This window comes from Capra hircus, chromosome 3 (assembly GCF_001704415.2).
Source record: "Capra hircus breed San Clemente chromosome 3, ASM170441v1, whole genome shotgun sequence".
Taxonomy (NCBI): Eukaryota; Metazoa; Chordata; class Mammalia; order Artiodactyla; family Bovidae; genus Capra; species Capra hircus.
The window spans coordinates 1171204-1190538 of NC_030810.1; the positions used below are offsets into that span (position 1 = coordinate 1171204).

General features: G+C 50.0%; 1 protein-coding gene across 1 annotated transcript in view; it reads left to right on the forward strand.

Annotated features, from left to right (window-relative positions):
• Positions 1–19285, forward strand: part of ANKMY1 (ankyrin repeat and MYND domain containing 1) — a 53574-nt gene extending 34289 nt beyond the window's left edge. The window contains exon 18 of the mRNA XM_018040054.1: positions 18620–19285. Coding sequence (XP_017895543.1) covers positions 18620–18753 — 134 coding nt within the window. The 3' untranslated portion in view covers positions 18754–19285. The remainder of the gene's footprint in view (positions 1–18619) is intronic.

Genomic DNA, 19335 nt, shown 5'->3' on the forward strand with positions numbered 1-19335 from the left:
GGAAGAAAAGCTATGACAAATCTAGACAGCATATTAAAAAGCAGACACATCACTTTGATGACAAAGGTCTTTAAGTCAAAGCTATGGTTTTCCCAGTAGTCACGTATGGATGTGAGAGTTGGACTGTGAAGAAGGCTGAGTGCTGAGGAATTGATGCTTTCGAGCTGTGGTGTTGGAAAGGACTCTTGAGAGTCCCCAAACCAGCCCATCCTAAAGGAGATCAGTCCTGGGTGTTCATTGGAAGGACTGATGCTGGAGCTGAAACTCCAACACTTTGGCCACCTAATGCGAAGAGCTGACTCATTGGAAAAAGTCCTGATGCTGGGAAAGATTGAGGGCAGGAGGAGAAGGGGACGACAGAGGATGAGATGGTTGGATGGCATCACTAACTCAATGGACAGGAGTTTGAGCAAGCTCCGGGAGTTGGTGATGGACAGGGAGGCCTGGCGTGCTGCAGTCCATGGGATTGCAAAGAGTCGGACACGACTGAGCGCCTGTACAACAGAAGGCATCATATGTAACATGTGTGCACACCACACACATGCACACCTACAGTGGGAGCGTGGTCACGCTGTAACCTAGGCTGTGAACATCTGTGCTATTTATCTGCAACATCATTTTCCCCAAATGAAAACAGTCTTTATTCTGGTTGTGCAAGATGAAGTCAGCAGAAAGCATCCCAGTCTACTCAAGGATAATGCCTTAATGTGTTTCGATTTTAATCTGTGCACACGTGCACACACGCACATATGTCCTCCAGCACCCCATGCACACGTGTGTGCTTTTCCATGCACTCCATCCATCCATCATCAAAACAGAAAGGTGCACTTTGAACTTTAACCTGCCTTCCTAGCGCCCTGTGGGGTCCTGTCACTTCCATGCAGGAACCCCAGCGTGTCTGCCTGATGCCCCTTTGATGGGCATGTAGGTTCACCGTCCACATGTGCAAGGCCGCTGCACACACGCTGTTGGCCCGTTTTCCACTTTGTCTAAATTCACGGGGATTAGCTCTTCACACCTTGGTTCTGTATCCATGGCTCGCCCTCTGGAGGTCATTGGTCGTGTCCCTCCCCCGCCCCGCCAGCCCCGGGCTCTGGTGGTGTCGGCCCGTCCAGTCCCCAGGGTGCCGCACCCCTCAGCTCACGGCTCACTTCCACACGCCGATTCTGCATTTGTTTTTCCCCTTGCCTGCTTCTCCTGGGGAGGTGTGCTCTCCCTGACTTGTGAGGACCCCCTAAAGCACACCCCACCCCGTCTCCGGCTCCCATGGGAAAGGCCTTCTCTCGGTTGAACTTGGCCACGTGGAAATGTCTGCTCTGTGGTCCACTCTGTCCGTCCTGTCCTTGAGGGCCCAGTTTGCTAGTGTGCTTAGGAAGAAACCCTGGATGAGACTGTACGAGGCTGCGCTCAGGTTCTACAAACGATTTTCTTACACTGTGGTTTCACCTGCTTACCTGTAGCTCTTCATTCTTTCTGGAGCTATTCTCCACTCTTCTCCAGTAGCATATTGGGCACCTACTGACCTGGGGAGTTCATCGTTCAGGGTCCCACTTTTTGCCTTTTCATACTGTTCATGGGGTGCTCAAGGCAAGAACACTGAAGTGGCTTGCCGTTCCCTTCTCCAGGGGACCACGTTTTGACAGACCTCTCCACCGTGACCCGTCTGTCTTGGGTGGCCAACACAGCATGGCTCACAGCTTCACTGAGTTCGTCACGGCTGTGGTCCATGTGATCAGTTTGGTTAGTTTCCTGTGATGTGGTTTCCACTCTGTCTGCCCTCTGACGGAGAAGGATAAGAGACTTATGGAAGCTTCCTGATGGGAGAGACTGACTGAGGGGGAGCCTGGGTCTTGTTCTGATGGGCAGGGCCATGCTCAGTGAATCTTTAATCCAATTTCCTGTTGCTGGGCCGGGCTGTGTTTGGCCTCACCTAAGGCCAAACCATGGTGGAGGTGATGAGGATAATGGTGACCTCCTCCAAAGGTCCCATGATGCACTGCTGCGCTCAGTGCCCCCGACCCTGCAGCAGGCCACCGCCAGCCCACGCCTCTGCCGGAGACTCCTGGACCCTCACAGCAAGTGGCCCCCTGCGGGGTCACTGCCCTTCCTCCTGGGTCCTGGTGCACACAAGGTTCTGTGTGTGCCCTCTAAGGGTCTGTTTCCTCAGTCCTGAGTAAGTTCTGGCAGCTCTACGGTGTGGTTAATGGCAACCTCCTCCAAGAGGGCTTATGTCATACCCAGTCTGCTGCACCCAGAGCCCCTGCCCCTGCAGCAGGCCATGCTGATGTGCACCTCCGCAGGAGACACTCAAAGACAGTTCTGGCTCAGTCTCTGTGGGGTCTCTGGGTCCTGGTGGGCACATGGTATGTTTGAGCCCCCAAGTGTCTCTGGCAGGTGTGGGGATGATTCCCAGGACGATTCCCAGGTGTGGGGACGACTCCAAGGTGTGGGGACGACTCCCAGGTGTGGGGACGATTCCCAGGTGTGCGGATGATTCCCAGGTGTGGGGATGATTCCAAACACGGTTTTGCCCCTCCCACCATCTCTATGGCTTCTCCTTTGCCCTTAGACATGGGGTGTCTCCTCACAGTTCCTCCAATGCCTGTGAGATCAGTGGGGAAATAACTCCAGAAAGAATGAAGAGATGGAGCCAATGCAAAAACAATACCCAGCTGTGGATGTGACTGGTGATAGAAGCAAGGTCCGATGCTGTAAAGAGCAATACTGCATAGGAACCTGGAATGTCAGGTCCATGAATCAAGGCAAATTGGAAGTGGTCAAACAGGAGATGGCAAGGGTGAACGTGACATTCTAGGAATCAGCAAACTAAAATGGACTGGAATGGGTGAACTTAACTCAGATGACCATTATATCTACTACTGCGGGCAGGAATCTCTCAGAAGAAATGGAGTAGCCATCATGGTCAACAAAAGACTCTGAAATGCAGTACTTGGATGCAATCTCGAAAACGACAGAATGATCTCTGTTCGTCTCCAAGGCAAACCATTCAATATCACAGTTATCCAAGTCTGTGCCCCGACTGGTAATGCTGAAGAAGCTGAAGTTGAATGGTTCTGTGAAGACCTACAAGACCTTCTAGAGCTAACCCCCCCCAAAAGATTTTTATTACAGGGTAATGGAATGCAAAAGTAGAAGTCGAGAGATGCCTGGAGTAACAGGCGAGTCTGGCCTCGGAACGCGGAATGAAGCAGGGCAAAGGCTAAGAGTTTTGCCGATAGAACGCACTGGTCATAGGAAACACCCTCTTCCAACAACACAAGAGAAGACTCTACACATGGACATCAGCAGATGGTCAATACCCAAATCAGCTTGATTATATTCTTTGCAGCCAAAGATGGAAAAGCTCTATACAGTCAGCAAAAACAAGACTGGGAGCTGATTGTGGCTCAGATCATGAACTCCTTATTGCCAAACTCAGACTTAAATTGAAGAAAGTGGGAAAACCACTAGAGCATTCAGGTATGACTTAAATCCCTTAACGATTATACAGTGGAAGTGAGAAATAGATTTAAGGGCCTAGATCTGATAGCGTGCCTGATGAACTATGGACAGAGGTTCATGGCATTGTACAGGAGACAGGGAGCAAGACCATCCCCAAGAAAAAGAAATGCAAAAAGGCAAAATGGCTGTCTGGGGAGGCCTTACAGATAGCTGTGAAAAGAAGTGAAAGGCAAAGGAGGAAAGGAAAGGTATACCTATTTGAATGCAGAGTTCCAAAGAATAGCAAGGAGAGATAAGAAAGCCTTCCTCAGTGATCAATACAAAGAAATAGAGAAAAACAATAGAATGGGAAAGACTAGAAATCGCTTCAAGAAAATTAGAGATACCAAGGGAAATTTTCATGCAAAATGGGCACATGGAAGGACAGAAATGGTCTGGACCTAACAGAAGCAGAAGAGATTAAGAAGAGGTGGCAAGAATACACAGAGGAACTATACAGAAAAGATCTTCATGACCCAGATAATCACAACGCTGTGATCACTTACCTAGAGCCAGACATCTTGGAATGTGAAGTCAAGTCGGCCTTAGGAAGCATCATTAGGAACAAAGCTAGTGGAGGTGATGGAATTCCAGTTGAGCTATTTCAAATCCTGAAAGATGATGCTGTGAAAGTGTTGCACTCAATATGCCAGCAAATTTGGAAAACTCAGCAGTGGCCACAGATCAGTTTTCATTCCAATCCCAAAGAAAGGCAATGCCAAAGAATGCTCAAACGACCGCACAATTGCACTCATCTCACATGCTAGTAAAGTAATGCTCAAAATTCTCCAAGCCAGGCTTCAGCAGTACGTGAACCATGAACTTCCAGATGTTCAAGCTGGTTTTAGAAAAGGCAAAGGAACCAGAGATCAAATTGCCAACATCCACTGGATCATGGAAAAAGCAAGAGAATTCCAGAAAAACATCTATTTCTGCTTTATTGACTATGCCAACGCCTTTGACTATGTGGATCGCAAGAAACTGTGGAAAATTCTGAGAGAGATGGGAATACCAGACTACCTGACCTGCCTCTTGAGAAACCTGTATGCAGGTCAGGAAGCAACAGTGAGAACTGGACATGGACAACAGACTGGTTCCAAATAGGAAAAGGAGTACGTCAAGGCTGTATATTGTCGCCCTGCTTATTTAACTTCTATGCAGAGTACATCAGGAGAAATGCTGGGCTAGAAGAAACACAAGCTGGAATCAAGATTGCTGGGAGAAATATCAATCACCTCAGATATGCAGATGACACCACACTTATGGCAGAAAGTGAAGAGGAACTGAAGTTCTTCTTGATGAAAGTGAAAGAGGAGAGTGAAAAAGTTGGCTTAAAGCTCAACATTCAGAAAATGAAGATCATGGCATCTGGTCCCATCAGTTCATGGCAAATAGATGGGGAAACAGTGGAAATGGTGAGAGACTTTTCTTGGGCTCCAGAATCACTGCAGATGGTGACTGCAGGCATGGAATTAAAAGACACTTGCTCCTTGGAAGAAAAGTTATGACCAACCTAGATAGCATCTTCAAAAGCAGAGAGATCACTTTGCTGACAGAGGTCTGTCTAGTCAAAGCTATGGTTTTTCCAGTGGTCACATATGCATGTGAGTGTTGGACCATAAATAAAGCTGAGTGCCAAAGAATTGATGCTTTTGAACTGTGGTGCTGGAGAAGACTCTTGAGAGTCCCTTGGACAGCAAGGAGATCAAACCAGTCCACCCTAAAGGAAATCAGTCCTGAATATTCATTGGAAGGGCTGATGTTGAAGCTGAAACTCCAGTACTTTGGCCACCTGATGTGAAGAACTGAGTCACTGGAAAAGACCCTGATGCTGGGAAAGATTGAAGATGGGAAGAGAAGGGGACGACAGAGGATGAGATGGTTGGATGGTATCATCGACTCGATGGACATGAGTTTGAGTAAGCCCCGGGAGTTGGTGATGGACAGGGAGGCCTGGCATGCTGCGGTTCATGGGGTTGCAAAGAGTTGGACACGACTGAGCGACTGAACTGAATTGAACCTGTAACTGTATAGTCAGCCTAGTGACTGGTGCAGGGCATGAGCGCCGCCTGGCTGGAGCCCACTTCCCGGGGTTAGTGGCGACTGAGTGTCCCCTTTCGTCTGCCGCCCGTCCTGGGTGCTGGCCCCACCGCCCGGGACGGCCGCACCGGAGCTCCTGCTCTCAGACGCGCTGTTTGCTGTCCGTGCTCACTCAGTCGATTGCGTGCCAGGTCCGAGAGCGTCTTGTCGGGCGCTGTAATTATTTTCAGTGTTTAGTTTCGGAGACAGTTGCCACCTTTCATGTGTTGCTTTCCAGTCCACCGTGTGTTGCCGTCGTTTGATCCTTTCCGTCGTGGGAATCACCGTCGTCCGCTTTCACACCTCGCACCCAGCCTTCAGCTGCTCAGCTCCGCCTTCATCGTAGGCGCCCCGACGCTGCCTCGGCCGGGCGGCCCCTCGCGCCCCCTGCCGCCCCCGAGGCGACGCCCACTCCCCTGCGGTGAGCCTGTGCCCGAGTGCCTCTGTGCCGCGCGGTGTGCACCGGGCTCCCAGGACTCTGCAGAGGCCAAGGACGCCGGTCCCTGCCCCGCGGGGCCCACGTTCCAGGAGGCAGAGCCCTGGTGTGGAGAAGGCCACAGCTGCCGGCCTGGGCCAGGGCAGGAGCGGTGTCTGCGGCTGACCCGCAGCCGCCGCGGCGAGCCCCAGTGCCGTCCCCGGGGGCCCGGCTGCAGGTCCCCAGCGTGCAGGCGCGCAGGCCGCCGTGGCCGCCGCTCATCCCCGGCTCTCTGGGCGGTCGGCCGTGGGCTCTGCGGCCTGTGACACCTGGTCTGTCCCTTCCCGGGCTCGCTGGTCGAGGCCGCGGTGGATGCTGCGCCCTTTGTGACTTCCTGGGAGCGCTCTCGGCTTCTGGTTTAACAGCAGGGCTCACGGCCTGCCTTCCTGTGGTTGCCGCGCTGAAGTCAGTTGTGCCGGCTCACGTCTCCCCTCCCCGTGGGCTGCACCCTGCTCCGTTATCTTGCTCCCGAGCAGGTGCTGTGCCCCTGTGTGTTTTAACTTGGGCGGGGCGCCGTCTCCCCAGCCCCACCACCCTCAGGCCACAGGCCGGGGCTGCGCTCACTTCCCTCTCTCTCCCGGAAACTCAGCGCCTCCTGCCTCGCCCCTGGGGGTCACCATGGTGATGGGAGCTCGTGCTCTGTCAGCCCTCGTCCATGCCCAGCTCCAGCCTGAGGGTCCTCCTTGCCGGATGCTCCCCTCCCTCGTTGCCGTCGGCAGAGACTCCGGCTGGAGCGGGGTTGCAGCCAAGTGGATGGCCACCCCCTCAGACCCCGAGTGCCTCGGGCAGCTGGTTGGCATTTCGGATGCGGGGACGGTCCGGGCTGGGCTCCTCTCTCCCATGGACAGACTCAGACCGTGTAGGGACCTGGCGCTGCCAGTGTGCGTGGAGCCAAGTGGATGTCACACATCCCTGGGGCTGCTGCAAAGCCAAGCTTCCTTTCCAGAAAGTTCTGTGCTGTTACCGAGGCCCTCCTCTGGCTTCTGCCCTCTGAGTGAGAGGAGGCGCCCATATCCTGCCTCCCTTCTCTGGTTGCTGGGCAGGCCACGCGGCCTCTTAGCTCTCTGAGAACTTGGAGCTACAGTCACTCAGGCTGCAAGAGGGAGGGCTCGCGGCAGGCCAGGGGGGCCCCACCTGTCCCCCACGGCCTGGGCCCCAGGGGAGGCTGCAGACCTACCCTTGTGGCCCCGGGCCGTCATCGTCGTGGGGGATGGTCTGTCACCTGCTGGAGAGGGGCTGGGTGGGGGACACGCCGGGTCCCTGGGGAGCGGTGCTGCCCTATTCAGGCTGCCTGCCGGGCGCTGGGCCGAGCACCGGCCTGGTCTCGTCCCTTGGGTGCTTGGCTGAGCGTCAGGGAGAGGGGAGAGCCAGCCCACCAAGAGGCAGTGGGGACCGCATGGCAGTGATAAGCAGGGGTCAAAGTGACTGATGGGGGTCAAGGTTTGGCCAGGGGGGTTGCAGGGGTCAGAGTTCAGTGCAGAAATAGTCAGTGTGTGGGAGCATCTGGGAGGCGGGGCTGCAGAGAAAAGTGGGGAGGGGGAGGGGCAGGGGAGGGAGAGGGGAGGGAGGGACAGGAGAGGGGGCCGCCCACAGACGCAGGAAGGGGAGACGAGGTGTGGCGGGTTGGGGTTTCTCCTGCCCTGTTCAACTGGGGCGGATGCCTGTGTGAGTGTGTGCGTCCATGTGCGCCTGTGAGTGTGTAGAGGGTCACGCCACGTGGCTGGAGGGCCGGGTTCCCTGGAGCCGCCTTTCCAGACAGCTGCTGAGGAGTCAGTCTGCGGGGAGTGAGTGGTCCGAGGCCCCCTCTGCTTCGCCCTCCCCTCCCCAACCCAGTCCCCCCAACACTCCAGCTTGAGTGTGTGCCCGATGCCCCCTCACCCTGCCCTCCAGGACCCTCACTCTCACTTCCCTGCCTTCCAGGCTTCTCTCGTCCACCCACCTGGACTCCAGCCCTCCTTCAGGCTGGGAAAAGAAGTCCCGGCCCCTGCCCCAGACCCGCCCCGAGGGCAGCTGAGGTGGGGCAGGTGGAAGGCAGGACTGCGGAGGGCGCGGTGTCCCAGGGTGATCGTGGGCGACTGCAGAGCGCGGGGCCGCGGTGGCCTTCAGAGTCCAGACTCGGTCATGAGGACGGTGGGGGAGGACGGGGGACAGACTGGGGTGCCGCCCGAGGTGGGCGTGCCCCAGAGCAGGCGAGCTCCAGGAGGTGGAGCGAGGGGGGCGGGGAGAGCGGTTGATGGGCCCCTCTTCGAGCAAGGGAGTCAGGGGCTGGGGGGTGGGCCGTGGGGACGATACACGGGGAGCCCATGTCCTCAGCATGAGGGGAGGGGCGGTGCTGGGGATGGAGGCTGGGGCCTGGGCCAGATAAGGTCAGGGGAACCTCGGGAGGAGGTGGCCGGGGAGCTGGAGCTGGGGCAGTCAGGGAACCCACAACGGGCGCAGCCTGGGGGGCAGCCTGGGATGGGCAAGGGCAGTGGCACTGGGCCTGGAAGGTTGCTGGTTGACATAAAGGGCCTGGAATTTATAGGTGTCGGGATTCTGCCCAGAACCCAGCATTCTGTGTTCTGCAGAGGTGGGGAGTGGCAGGGTGAGTCTCAGGAAGGATGCAGAAGGCAGGTTTGTGTGTCCTGGAGCTTCAGGTGTCCTTCCAGGCCGCAGAGCCCCCCAGCTGTAAGTGTGGCATGCTGCAGTCCGTGGAGTCGCAAAGAGCTGGACACCGCTTGGCAGCTGAACAGCCACAACAGTATTCCGTTGTATAAACAGGCCACACTTTCTCTACGTTCATCTGTCCGTGGGTACTTAGATTGCTTCCATATCTTGGCTGTTGTAAATATTGCTTCTGTGAATATTGGGGTGTTTTGTCGTCGAGTTGCTAAGTTGTGTCCAACTCTGCAACCCTGTGGACCGCAGCACGCCAGGCCTCCCTGTCCATCACCAACTCCTGGAGCGTGCTCAAACTCATGTCCATCGAGTTGGTGATGCCATCTCACCAACTCATCCTCTGCCACCCTCTTCTCCTTTTGCCTTCCATCTTTCCCAGCATCTTTGGGGTGCATATGTCTTTTCAAATTAGTGTTTTCCTTTTCTTTGGATTATAAATGCCTAAGTGGGATTGATAGGTTGTATCATAGTTCTGGCTTTAATTTTTAATCCATGCTATTTTCCATAGTGGCCACCCCAATTTCCGTTCCCACCAACAGTGCCTGAGGGTTGCGTTTTCTCCACATCCCCGCCAACACGTATTTATTGTCTTTGATGATGGCCGTTCTGACGGGTGTGAAGTAGTGTCCCACGGAGTTTTTGATTTGAATTTCCGTGCTGGTTAGTGATATTGAGCATCTTTTCGTGTGTATGTTGGCCGTTTGTCTGTCTGCTTTGGAGACAGGCTTATTCCAGTCCTCTGCCCACTTTAAAATCAGATTGGGCTTTTAAAAACATATTGACTTGTATGAGTTGTTTATATGGTTCGGGTAGTAATGCCTTATCAGACATCTCATTTACAAATATCTTCTGTTCAGTAGGTGGCCTTTTCATCTTGGTGATGGTTTCTTTCACTGTGCAAAATCTTTTTAGCTTGATGTAGTCCCATCTGATTAGTTTTGCTTTTTTAAAAGCCTTTGCCTGAAGAGATGGATCCGTAAAAATATTATTAAGGATGATGATATCAGAGACAACACTGCCTGTGTTTTCTTCTCGGAGTTGTGTGGTTTCAGGTCTTAACTTTTGAGTCTGTTTTGATTCCTTTTTGTGTGCGGTGTGACACAGTGGTCCAGCTTGATGATTTTACCTGTAGCTGCCCAGTTTTCCCAACACCACTTTTTGAAGAGTCCGTCTTTCCCCCATTATTATAGCTTTGTAATATAGTTTGAAGTCAAGACGTATGATGCCTTCTTTCTTCTTTCTCAAGATTGTTTTGGCTATTTGAAGTCTTTTATGATTCCATACACATGCAGGAATCATTTTCTCTATTTCAATGAGAAAAAATGTCATTGGTATTTGACAGAGATTGCATTGACTTTGTAGACTGCTTTGGGTTCTATGGTCATTTTAACATATTAACTCTACTAATCCATGTGCAAGTGATAGCTTTCCGTTTATACGTATGGTCTTCAACTTCCTTCTTCAGTGTCTTACAGTTTTCACAGTGCAGGTATTTTCCTTTCTTGGTTACATTTATTCCTAGGAGCTTTATTTTATCTGACATGATTGTAAATGAGATTGTTTTCTTATTTTCTCTTTCTGATAATTCATTATCAGTGTATAGAAAAGCAACAGAACTCTGAATATTAATTTTGTATGCTGCAAATTTACTGTATTTATTATAATACTTCTAATGGTTTGTTGGTGGAGTCTTCAGGGTTTTCTCTGTATAGCATCAGGTCATCTGCAAACGGTGACAGGTTTCCTTCTTTCCTCCAGTTCAGATGCCTTTTGTTGTCTGAGTGCTGTGTCTTCCGATACTGTGTTAAACAGAAGTGGTGAAAAGGAAAGCTTTCGGATTTTCACCATTGATGTGATGTTAGCTGTGAGTTTGTCTCAAATGGCCTTTATTATGTTGAGGTACATTCCCTCTACAGCAATTTTGCTGAGAGTTTGTTTTGCTCTTTTAATCACAAATGGGTATTGAGTTTTGTCAGATGCTTTTTTGGTTAGTTATTTACTGAGATGATCACGTGGTTTTTATCCTTTGTTTTGCTAATGTGGTGTTTCATGCTGATTGATTTGTATATACTGAACCATTTTTGCATCCCTGGAATAAATCCTCCTTGATAATGATGTATGATCATATTTACTTATTGTTGAATTCAATTTGATAATATTTTGTTGAGACTATTTGCATCTTTGTTCATCAGGGATATTAGTTGGTAATTTTCTCTTTTTATAGTGAGTTTGTCTGGTTTTGATATCAGAGTGAGGCTGGCCTCATAGAATGAGTTTGGAAGTGTTCCCTTCGCTTCAGTTTTTTGGAATAGTTTGAGAAGGACAGGTGTTACCACTTTAAAAAATGTTTGATAGAATTCAACTGTGAAGTCATTTAGCCCTGGAATTTTATTTATTGGGAGTTTTTAAATTACTGATTCAATTTCATTGCTAGTGGTCAGTCTGGTCAGATTTTCTGTTTCTTCCTGATTCAGTCGTGGAAGATTGTGTTTCAAGGGACTTATCCATTTCTTCTAAGTTGTGCAATTTGTTGGTACAGAACTGTTCATAGTATTTCCATATGATGGTGTGTATTTTTCAGATATTGGTTATAACTTCTCTTTCATTTATAAGTTTTAAAATTTGGGCCACCCTTTTTTCCCTTGATAATTCTGGCTACAGGCCTATCAATTTTATCTTCTCAAAAGACCAGCTCTTATTTTTATCGGCTTCTCTGACACTCTTTGGTCTCCATTCTATTTATTTCCGCTCTCATCCTTATCACTCCCTTCCTTCTGCTACGTTTGGACTTTGGACTTCTTTTCCTGATCTTTTAAGTGGAAAGTTAGGTAGTTTATTTGAGAGTTTATTTTGTTTGTTTGTTTCTTTGCGTAGAGCCGACTGGAGCTGACTCTGGCTCAGATTATGAACTCCTTATTGCAGAGCACATCATGAGAAACGCTGGGCTGGAAGAGGCACAAGCTGGAATCAAGGTTGCCGGGAGAAATATCAATAACCTCAGATATGCAGATGACACCACCCTTATGGCAGAAAGTGAAGAGGAACTAAAAAGCCTCTTGATGAAAGTGAAAGAGAAGAGTGAAAAAGTTGGCTTAAAGCTCAACATTCAGAAAAAGAAGATCATGGCATCTGGTCCCATCACTTCATGGCAAATAGATGGGGAAACAGTGGAAACAGTGTCAGACTTTATTTTTGGGGGCTCCAAAATCACTGCAGATGGTGATTGCAGCCATGAAATTAAAAGACGCTTACTCCTTGGAAGGAAAGTTACTACCAACCTAGATAGCATATTCAAAAGCAGAGACATTACTTTGTCAACAAAGGTCCGTCTCGTTAAGGCTATGGTTTTTCCTGTGGTCGTGTATGGATGTGAGAGTTGGGTTGTGAAGAAAGCTGAGGAGTGAAGAATTGATGCTTTTGAAGTGTGGTGTTGCAGAAGACTCTTGAGAGTCCCTTGGACTGCAAGGAGATCCAACCAGTCCATCCTAAAGGAGATCAGTCCTGGGTGTTCACTGGAGGGAATGATGCTGAAGCTGAAACTCCAATACTTTTGCCACCTGATGTGAAGAGCTGACTCAATGGAAAAGACCCTGATGCTGGGAAAGATTGAGGGCAGGAAGAGAAGGGGACGACAGAGGATGAGATGGCTGGATGGCATCACCAGCTCAATGGAAATGAGTTTGGGTAGACTCTGGGAGTTGGTGATGGACAGGGAGGCCTGGCATGCTACAGTCCATGGGGTCGCAAAGAATCAGAGATGACTGAGCAACTGAACTGAACTATTGCAGAATTCAGGCTTAAGTTGAATAAAGTAGGGAACACCGCTATGCCGTTCAGATATGACCTAAATCAAATCTCTTATGATTATACACTGGAGGTGACAAATAGATTCAAGAGATTAGATGTGGTAGACAGAGTGCCTGAAGGACTATGGACAAAGGTTCACGACATTATGTAGGAGGCAGTGACCAAAACCAAAACATGTTTGTCTGAGGAGGCTTTACAGATAGCTCAGAAAAGAAGAGAAGTGAAAGCCTAGGGAGAGACGGAAAGATGTACCTAACTGAATGCCGAGTTCCAGAGAACAGCAAGGAGAGATAAGAAGGCTGTAAGTCAACAGTGCAAAGAAATAGAAGAAAACAGTAGAATGAGAAAGAGATCTCGTTAAGAAAACTGGAGATAGATATCAAGGGAACATTGCATGCAAAGATGGGCACAATAAAGGACAGAAAGGTCGGGACCTAACAGAAGCAGAAGAGATTAAGAAGAGGTGGCAATAATACACAGAAGAACTGTAAGAAAGGTCTTAATGACCTGGATAACCACTCACCTAGAGCCAGACGTCCTGGAGTGTGAAGTCAAGTGGGCCTCAGGAAGCATTACTGTAAACAAAGCTCGTGGAGGTGATGGAATTCCAGCTGAGCTACTTAAAATCCAAAAAGATGATGCTGTGAAAGTGCTGCACTCAATAGGGCAGCAAATTTGGAAAACTCAGCAGTGGCCACAGGACTGGACAAGGTCAGTTTTCATTCCAATCCCAAAGAATGTCCAAACTACCACACACTTGCACTCATTTCACATGCTAGCAAGATCATGCTCAAAATCCTTCAAGTTAGGCTTCAACAGTATGTGAACTGAGAACTTCCAGATATACAAGCTGGATATAGAAAAGGCAGAGGAACTAGAGATCAAATTGCCAACATTCCTTGGATCAGAGAGAAAGCAAAGAATTCCAGAAAAACGTCTACATCTGCTCCATTTGACTGTGTGGATCACACCAAACTGTGGAAGATTCTTAAAGACAGGGGAATAGCAGACCACTTTACCTGTCTCATGAGAAGCCTCTTTGCAGGATAAGCAGCAGCAGTTAGAACCAGACATGTAGCAATCGACTGGTCAAAATTGGGAAAGGAGTGCGTCAAGGCTGTATGTTGTCACCCTGCTTATTTAACTTATACACAAATTATAGCATGCAGAATACCTGCCAGGATGAGTCACAAGCTGGAATCAAGATTGCCAGGAGAAATATCAGCAACCTCAGATATGCAGATGGTATCACTCTAATGGCAGAAAATGAAGAAGAACTTAAGAGCCTCTTGATGGTGGTGAAAGAGGAGAGTGAAAAAGCTGGCTTAAAATGCAACATTATAAAAACTAAGATCAAGGCATCCAGTCATGGCAAATAGAAGGGGAAGAAGTGGAAACAGTGACAGATTTTATTTTCTTCGGCTCCAAACTCACTGTGGACAGTGACTGCAGCCATGAAATTAAAGGGTGCTCCTAGGAAGGAAAGCTATGATAAACCTAGACAGCATATTCAAAAGCAGAGGTATCACTTTGCCAACAAAGGTCCTTCTAGTCAAAACTATGGGTTTTCCACTAGTCATGTACAGATGTGAGAGTTGGACCGTAAAGAGGGCTGAGCCCTGAAGATTTGATGCTTTTGAATTGTGGTGCTGAAGGACTCCTGAGAGTCCCTTGGGCAGCACGGAGATCCAACCAGTCAGTCCTAAAGGAAATTAACCCTGAATATTTGTTGCAAGGACTGATGCTGAAGCTCCAGTACATGGTTACCTGATGTGAAGAGCCAACTCATTGGAAAAGACTCGGATGCTGGGAAAGATTGAGGGCAGGAGGAGAAGGGGATGAGACAGAGGATGAAATGGATAGCATCACCAACTCAATGAACAAGAGTCTGGGCAAACTCCAGGAGACTGCGATGGACAGGAAGCCTCGTGTGCGGCAGTCCGTGGGGTTGCAGATTTGGACAGGACTTAATGCCTGGGCAACAGCAAAGGCCTATGCTGCTATAAATTTCCCTCTTAGAACTGCTTTGCTTCATTCCACAGATTTTGGAAAGTTATGTTTCTACTTTCATTCATTTTGAGGTGCTTTTTATCTTTGATTTCTTCATGGACTCTGTTTCTCTTTCAGTAGCATGTTGGTTAGTCTCCATGTTTTTTACCCACTTTCTTCCTGTGGTAGAGTACTAATTTCATGCCGCTGGGTTCAGAAAAGATGCTTGATACCATTTCGGTCTTCATAAATCCGCTGAGACTTGTTTTGTGGCCTAGCGTGCCATCTATCCTGGAGAATGCTCCCCATGCACTTGAAGAGAATGTGTATTCTGCTGTTTGGGGATGGAATGTTCAATAGATATCTATCAAGCCTGTTTGGCCGAGTGTGTCATTTAAGGCCGTTGCTTCCTTGTTGATTTTCCTTCTGGATGAACAGTCCCTTAATGTATGGCAGGTATCACTGTATGGTGTTCTCCGTCTTAACATTTGCTTTATATGTTTGAGGTGCTCGTATGTCAGGAGCATATGCATATGTTTAGGAACATCATATCCTGTTCTTGGAATAGTTACTGAATCATTATACGATGCCCTCCTTTGTCTTTTGTTGTAGACTTTGTTTTAAGTTCTGTTTTGTCTAATATGTGTATTACTGCCCCACCTCTCTTTTTGTATCCGTCTTCAAGGAATATCTGTTTCCATTCTTCCATTTTCAGGCTCTGTGTCTTTAGTTCTGAGAAGAATCTCCCGTGGGCAGCATTTGGATAGTTCAAAGCAAACAAGACAAGCACGTTCAGCTGCGTCATGTCTCTTTAACGGAGGTGATTCGTGACGGGTGTGCACTCACCGCCACTCCGTTACTTATTCCCTGGTCTTGTGGTTCTTCTCTGATCTCTCCTTTTTTTAGTCTTTCTCTCCCCTTGTGGTTCGATAAATTTCTTTAATGTTATGTTTGCGTTCCTTTCTCTTTTTGTGTGTGTATCCGTTGGGTTTTGCTTTGCTGTTACTGGGAGGTTCATATATATGTCTCTGTGTAACTGTGTCTGTATCTATCTATATCTCTAATTTGTTTTACCCTGATGACCATATTTTAATTCAAACACATTTTAAAAACTGCATTTTTTCACTCCTCTACTCCACAATTTTATGTTCTGATGTCGTATTTTACATCTTTATGCGTATCTCTTAAGTCCTCATTGTAGTTATATGTAGTTAATTTTATGATTTTTGTCTTTCAACCTTCGTACTCGCTTAAATTTTAAGTGGCTGCTCCACTGCCTTTGCTATATATTTGCCTTTCCCGCGAAATATTTTTCCTTCATAGATTTTCTTATTTCTTTGTATGGCCTTTTCTTTTTTCGATTAAAGAGGGCCCCTGAGCATTTCTTGTAAGGCTAGTTCAGTGGTGACAGACTCTTAGTTTTCGCTTGTCTGAGGACCTCTTCTTCAGTTCTGAATGATGATCTTGTTAGGTGGAGTATCTGGTTGTAGGTTTTCCCTGTCAATACTTTAACTACATCATGCCACCCCCTTCCAGCCTGCAAAGCCTCTAGTGAAACATCAGCTGATAGCCTTGTGGGGGTTCCCTTGCTTGTGACTCTTTTTCTCTTGCTGCCTTTAAAGTTCTCTCTTCGCCTTTACCCTTCGCCATCTTCCTTACGACACGTCTTGGTGCGTGTCCCTCTTGTTCGTCTTGTTTGGGACCCTTCGTGGCCTTTACCTGGATATCGGCTTCCTTCTTCAGGAAAGGGATGTTTTCAGCCATCATTTTATCAAATGCGTTCTCTGCCCCTTTTCTCTCTCCTCTCCTCCTGGGGCCCCTACAGTGTGAGTGTGAGCATGCGTGCTGTTGTCTCGGAGGCTCTTTAAACTGTCCTCGTTTGAGAGATGCTTTCTCCCCGCTGTTCCGATTGGGTGGCCCCCGTGACTGTCTTCCAGGCCTCCTGTGTGTCCTTCTGTGTCAGCTCGTCTGCAGTTGGCTCCCTGCAGTGTGGTTTCCATTTCCGCGGCTTCTTTTGCTCTGGTTGGTTCTTTTCTTTGTATTTTCCAATTCTTTGTTGAAGTTCTGTGTCCCTAAATTCTCTCCCCAAGCTTGGTCAGTATTTCTCTGGACTGTCGCTTTGAACTTCTTACCTGGTGAATTACTCCTCGTGTTTCTTCGGGGCCTTTCTCCCCCTGGGGTTTCGTCTTGTTCTCTTATCTGGAACATGGTCCTCTGTCGCCTCAGTTGTTTGGCTTTCTCTGTCTGTCTCTACGAAGTTATGCAAATTTGTGCCGGCTTTGAAGGCATGTCCTCGTGTGGGGGCTCGTGACCTGTGTGCCAGCGCTTAGGCGGCAGAGCTAGGTCTGAACTGAGCCTGGCCGCGTCCTCTGGGCTGTGCCGGCGGCTGCTGCACACACTTTATCCACTGCACCGGTTTGCATCATACCTAATGTTCTTGGGGCGCTCTCTCGGCTGGGATGTTTTGGCATGTTGGAATTTTAAAACCTGAGCTCCTATCACTGGGGATTTTCTATTCCCTCCCCCACCCAGGGGAATCACATTCTGTCTGACACTGGGAGAATCCTATGGGTTCTTTCATATCTGCTCCTCTCCACTGTCAGCTGAGGATCTGTGGGATGCCCACGCTGCTGGGAGACGCTTCTGCTCAGAGCCCTGGCAGCAAAGCTTTCCTGGCCCCTCTGCCCACAGGGAGAACTTTTCGTCCCTTCCCCAGTCCAGGCCGCACAGGGCTGCCAGCTCCACACCTGTGATGTCCTGCAGGAGATATTGCTGCATCTGATATCCACACACACTCACTACGGCCACACAGGTGTTTTAAGTGTGTGGGACTTAGGTCCCCTGTGACCTCAGGTGGCTATTGACTTTATATTAATAAATACTGATTTTGCCCAACATTTTGATGTATCTGCCAGGAAGGCGGTCATTTCAACAGTTAGCATACTGCTATGACTTCTTCAAAATAGACGTTTCTGAATACTTACCCCTCTTCCTTGACACTCACATCTTAGCCCAGTCGGTCTGATTCCCCAGGTAGGTGCTGGTGCATATTTTGAGAATTTGGTAAGCTTCTTGCCGGTGTTTTTCTCGTTTTCCCAGTTTGGGTATAGAAATAGGTTTGTAGTATAATAGAAACTGGGGAGGTTCTTGTTATTTTTTACGCCGCGAAGAGGAAGGAGGGAAATAGGGTCACGGAGGTTTCACTTTGGCCTCCCTGGTGGCTCAGATGGTAAAGAATCCATCTGCGATACGGGAGGCCTGGGTTTGATCCCTGAGTTGGAGGATCCCCTGGAGAAGGAAATGGCAACCCACTCCAGTATTCTTGCCTGGAGAGTCCCCATGGAGAGAGGAGCCTGGCGGGCTGCAGTACATGGGGTCAGTCAGACACGACTGAGCGACTAAGCGGGCACACACAGGTTTCACTTTAGGGGGCTAAGTCCTCTCTGGAAGGTGTCCCTGCTGTGCAGGGGGCGTCTGCTGGGGGTCCCCTGGGATCCCACCCACATGCCCCATCTTTGATGGCTCTGACACTTGACTTGCCCTGTCTTCACTTTCTTGTAGGGACAGACACCCTGGTTCTGACCCTTCCACTGTTCACTAGGGACTTAGGGTTGGAGAGTTGGTTCTCCATTCAGAATTTGCGTAGCAGCACCGTGATGATGACCATCACTTCTAGACAGAGGGGTTGTCTCCAGGTAAAGGGATGCCGAGTGTCACCTGGAGGGGAGTGAAGGATGCATTCCTGCGTGTGTGCACACCTGCGTGCTTGAGTGTGTACCCATGCCCAGGCCACGCACAGGTGGCTCCGAGGCGCTGGCTGCTCTGTGCCCATCAGTGTGGGTCAGGATGTCTGTGACTTCCGGATCCCCTCGAGAAATGAACAGGGACAGGAGGCAAGGAGGGAGCCTCTCACTGACTGGCACCGGGCCTGGAGTGGGCAGGGCTTGGGAGCTCAAGGGTGGCCCCGGGCCTGACCCAGAGCAGGGAGGGCCCAGTGCTCAGGGACAAGGCAGAGAGACCTCCAGGGACAAGGACAGCCCCCTCCCCTCCTGACCTGGGGGCTATCCTGGGCCAGATGCTGCCTTACCTGTGTCCTCCTTTCCCTAACAGGAGAAATGTACCGAATGACATTCATAAAGAAACCCCTGAAGCAACTTGGCAACGAGCCCCAGGGGCCTGAGGCCCAGAAGCCGCCACGCAAGGCCAGGTGCCACGTGTCATACTCCACCTACGGTCATGAGTGAGCATCTGGGCGCCCCGCTGACACACGGGGCTCCCAGAGCACCCCGAGGCTTCGTCCTTGCCTGCCGAGGGAAGAAGGCCTTCACAGCAACCTTGGCCTCCGGGGGGAGCTGGGCCAGTGGGCTCGGGGGCCTGTCAGGACTCGAGCAGGGGCAGGCAGGTGAGCACCCCATGCTGCCCGGCGGGGTCCACGGAAGCCTCCTCCCAGTCTGCTGCCCGGCCCCTCCCCAGGCTGGGGGCCCTTGGCGCTACAGGGCCCCGACAACCAAGAAGCTTTGTTGAATGCTTGCACAGCAAGCCAGTGGGTGGTGACCCCTGAATAAAGTGACCGTCAGTGGCTGGCACCTCTGCTGCTGCCTCCGGCTGGGGTCTGGGGCCCGCAGACGCTGACGCTGGAGAGGCTGCCCCACTGGGGCTGCAGGGCACGTGGGGGCACAAGGGCGGGGCTGGTGGCATCACTCGGGTTGTGCAGGACTCTGCTTGGGCAGGCAGAGCAGCTGGGCAGGGGTCCCTGCTCTGGTGAGATGCCAGCTAGGCAGAGCTCTCTCTGTGGCGCTGGGGGCTGATGAAACCATCAGGATGTC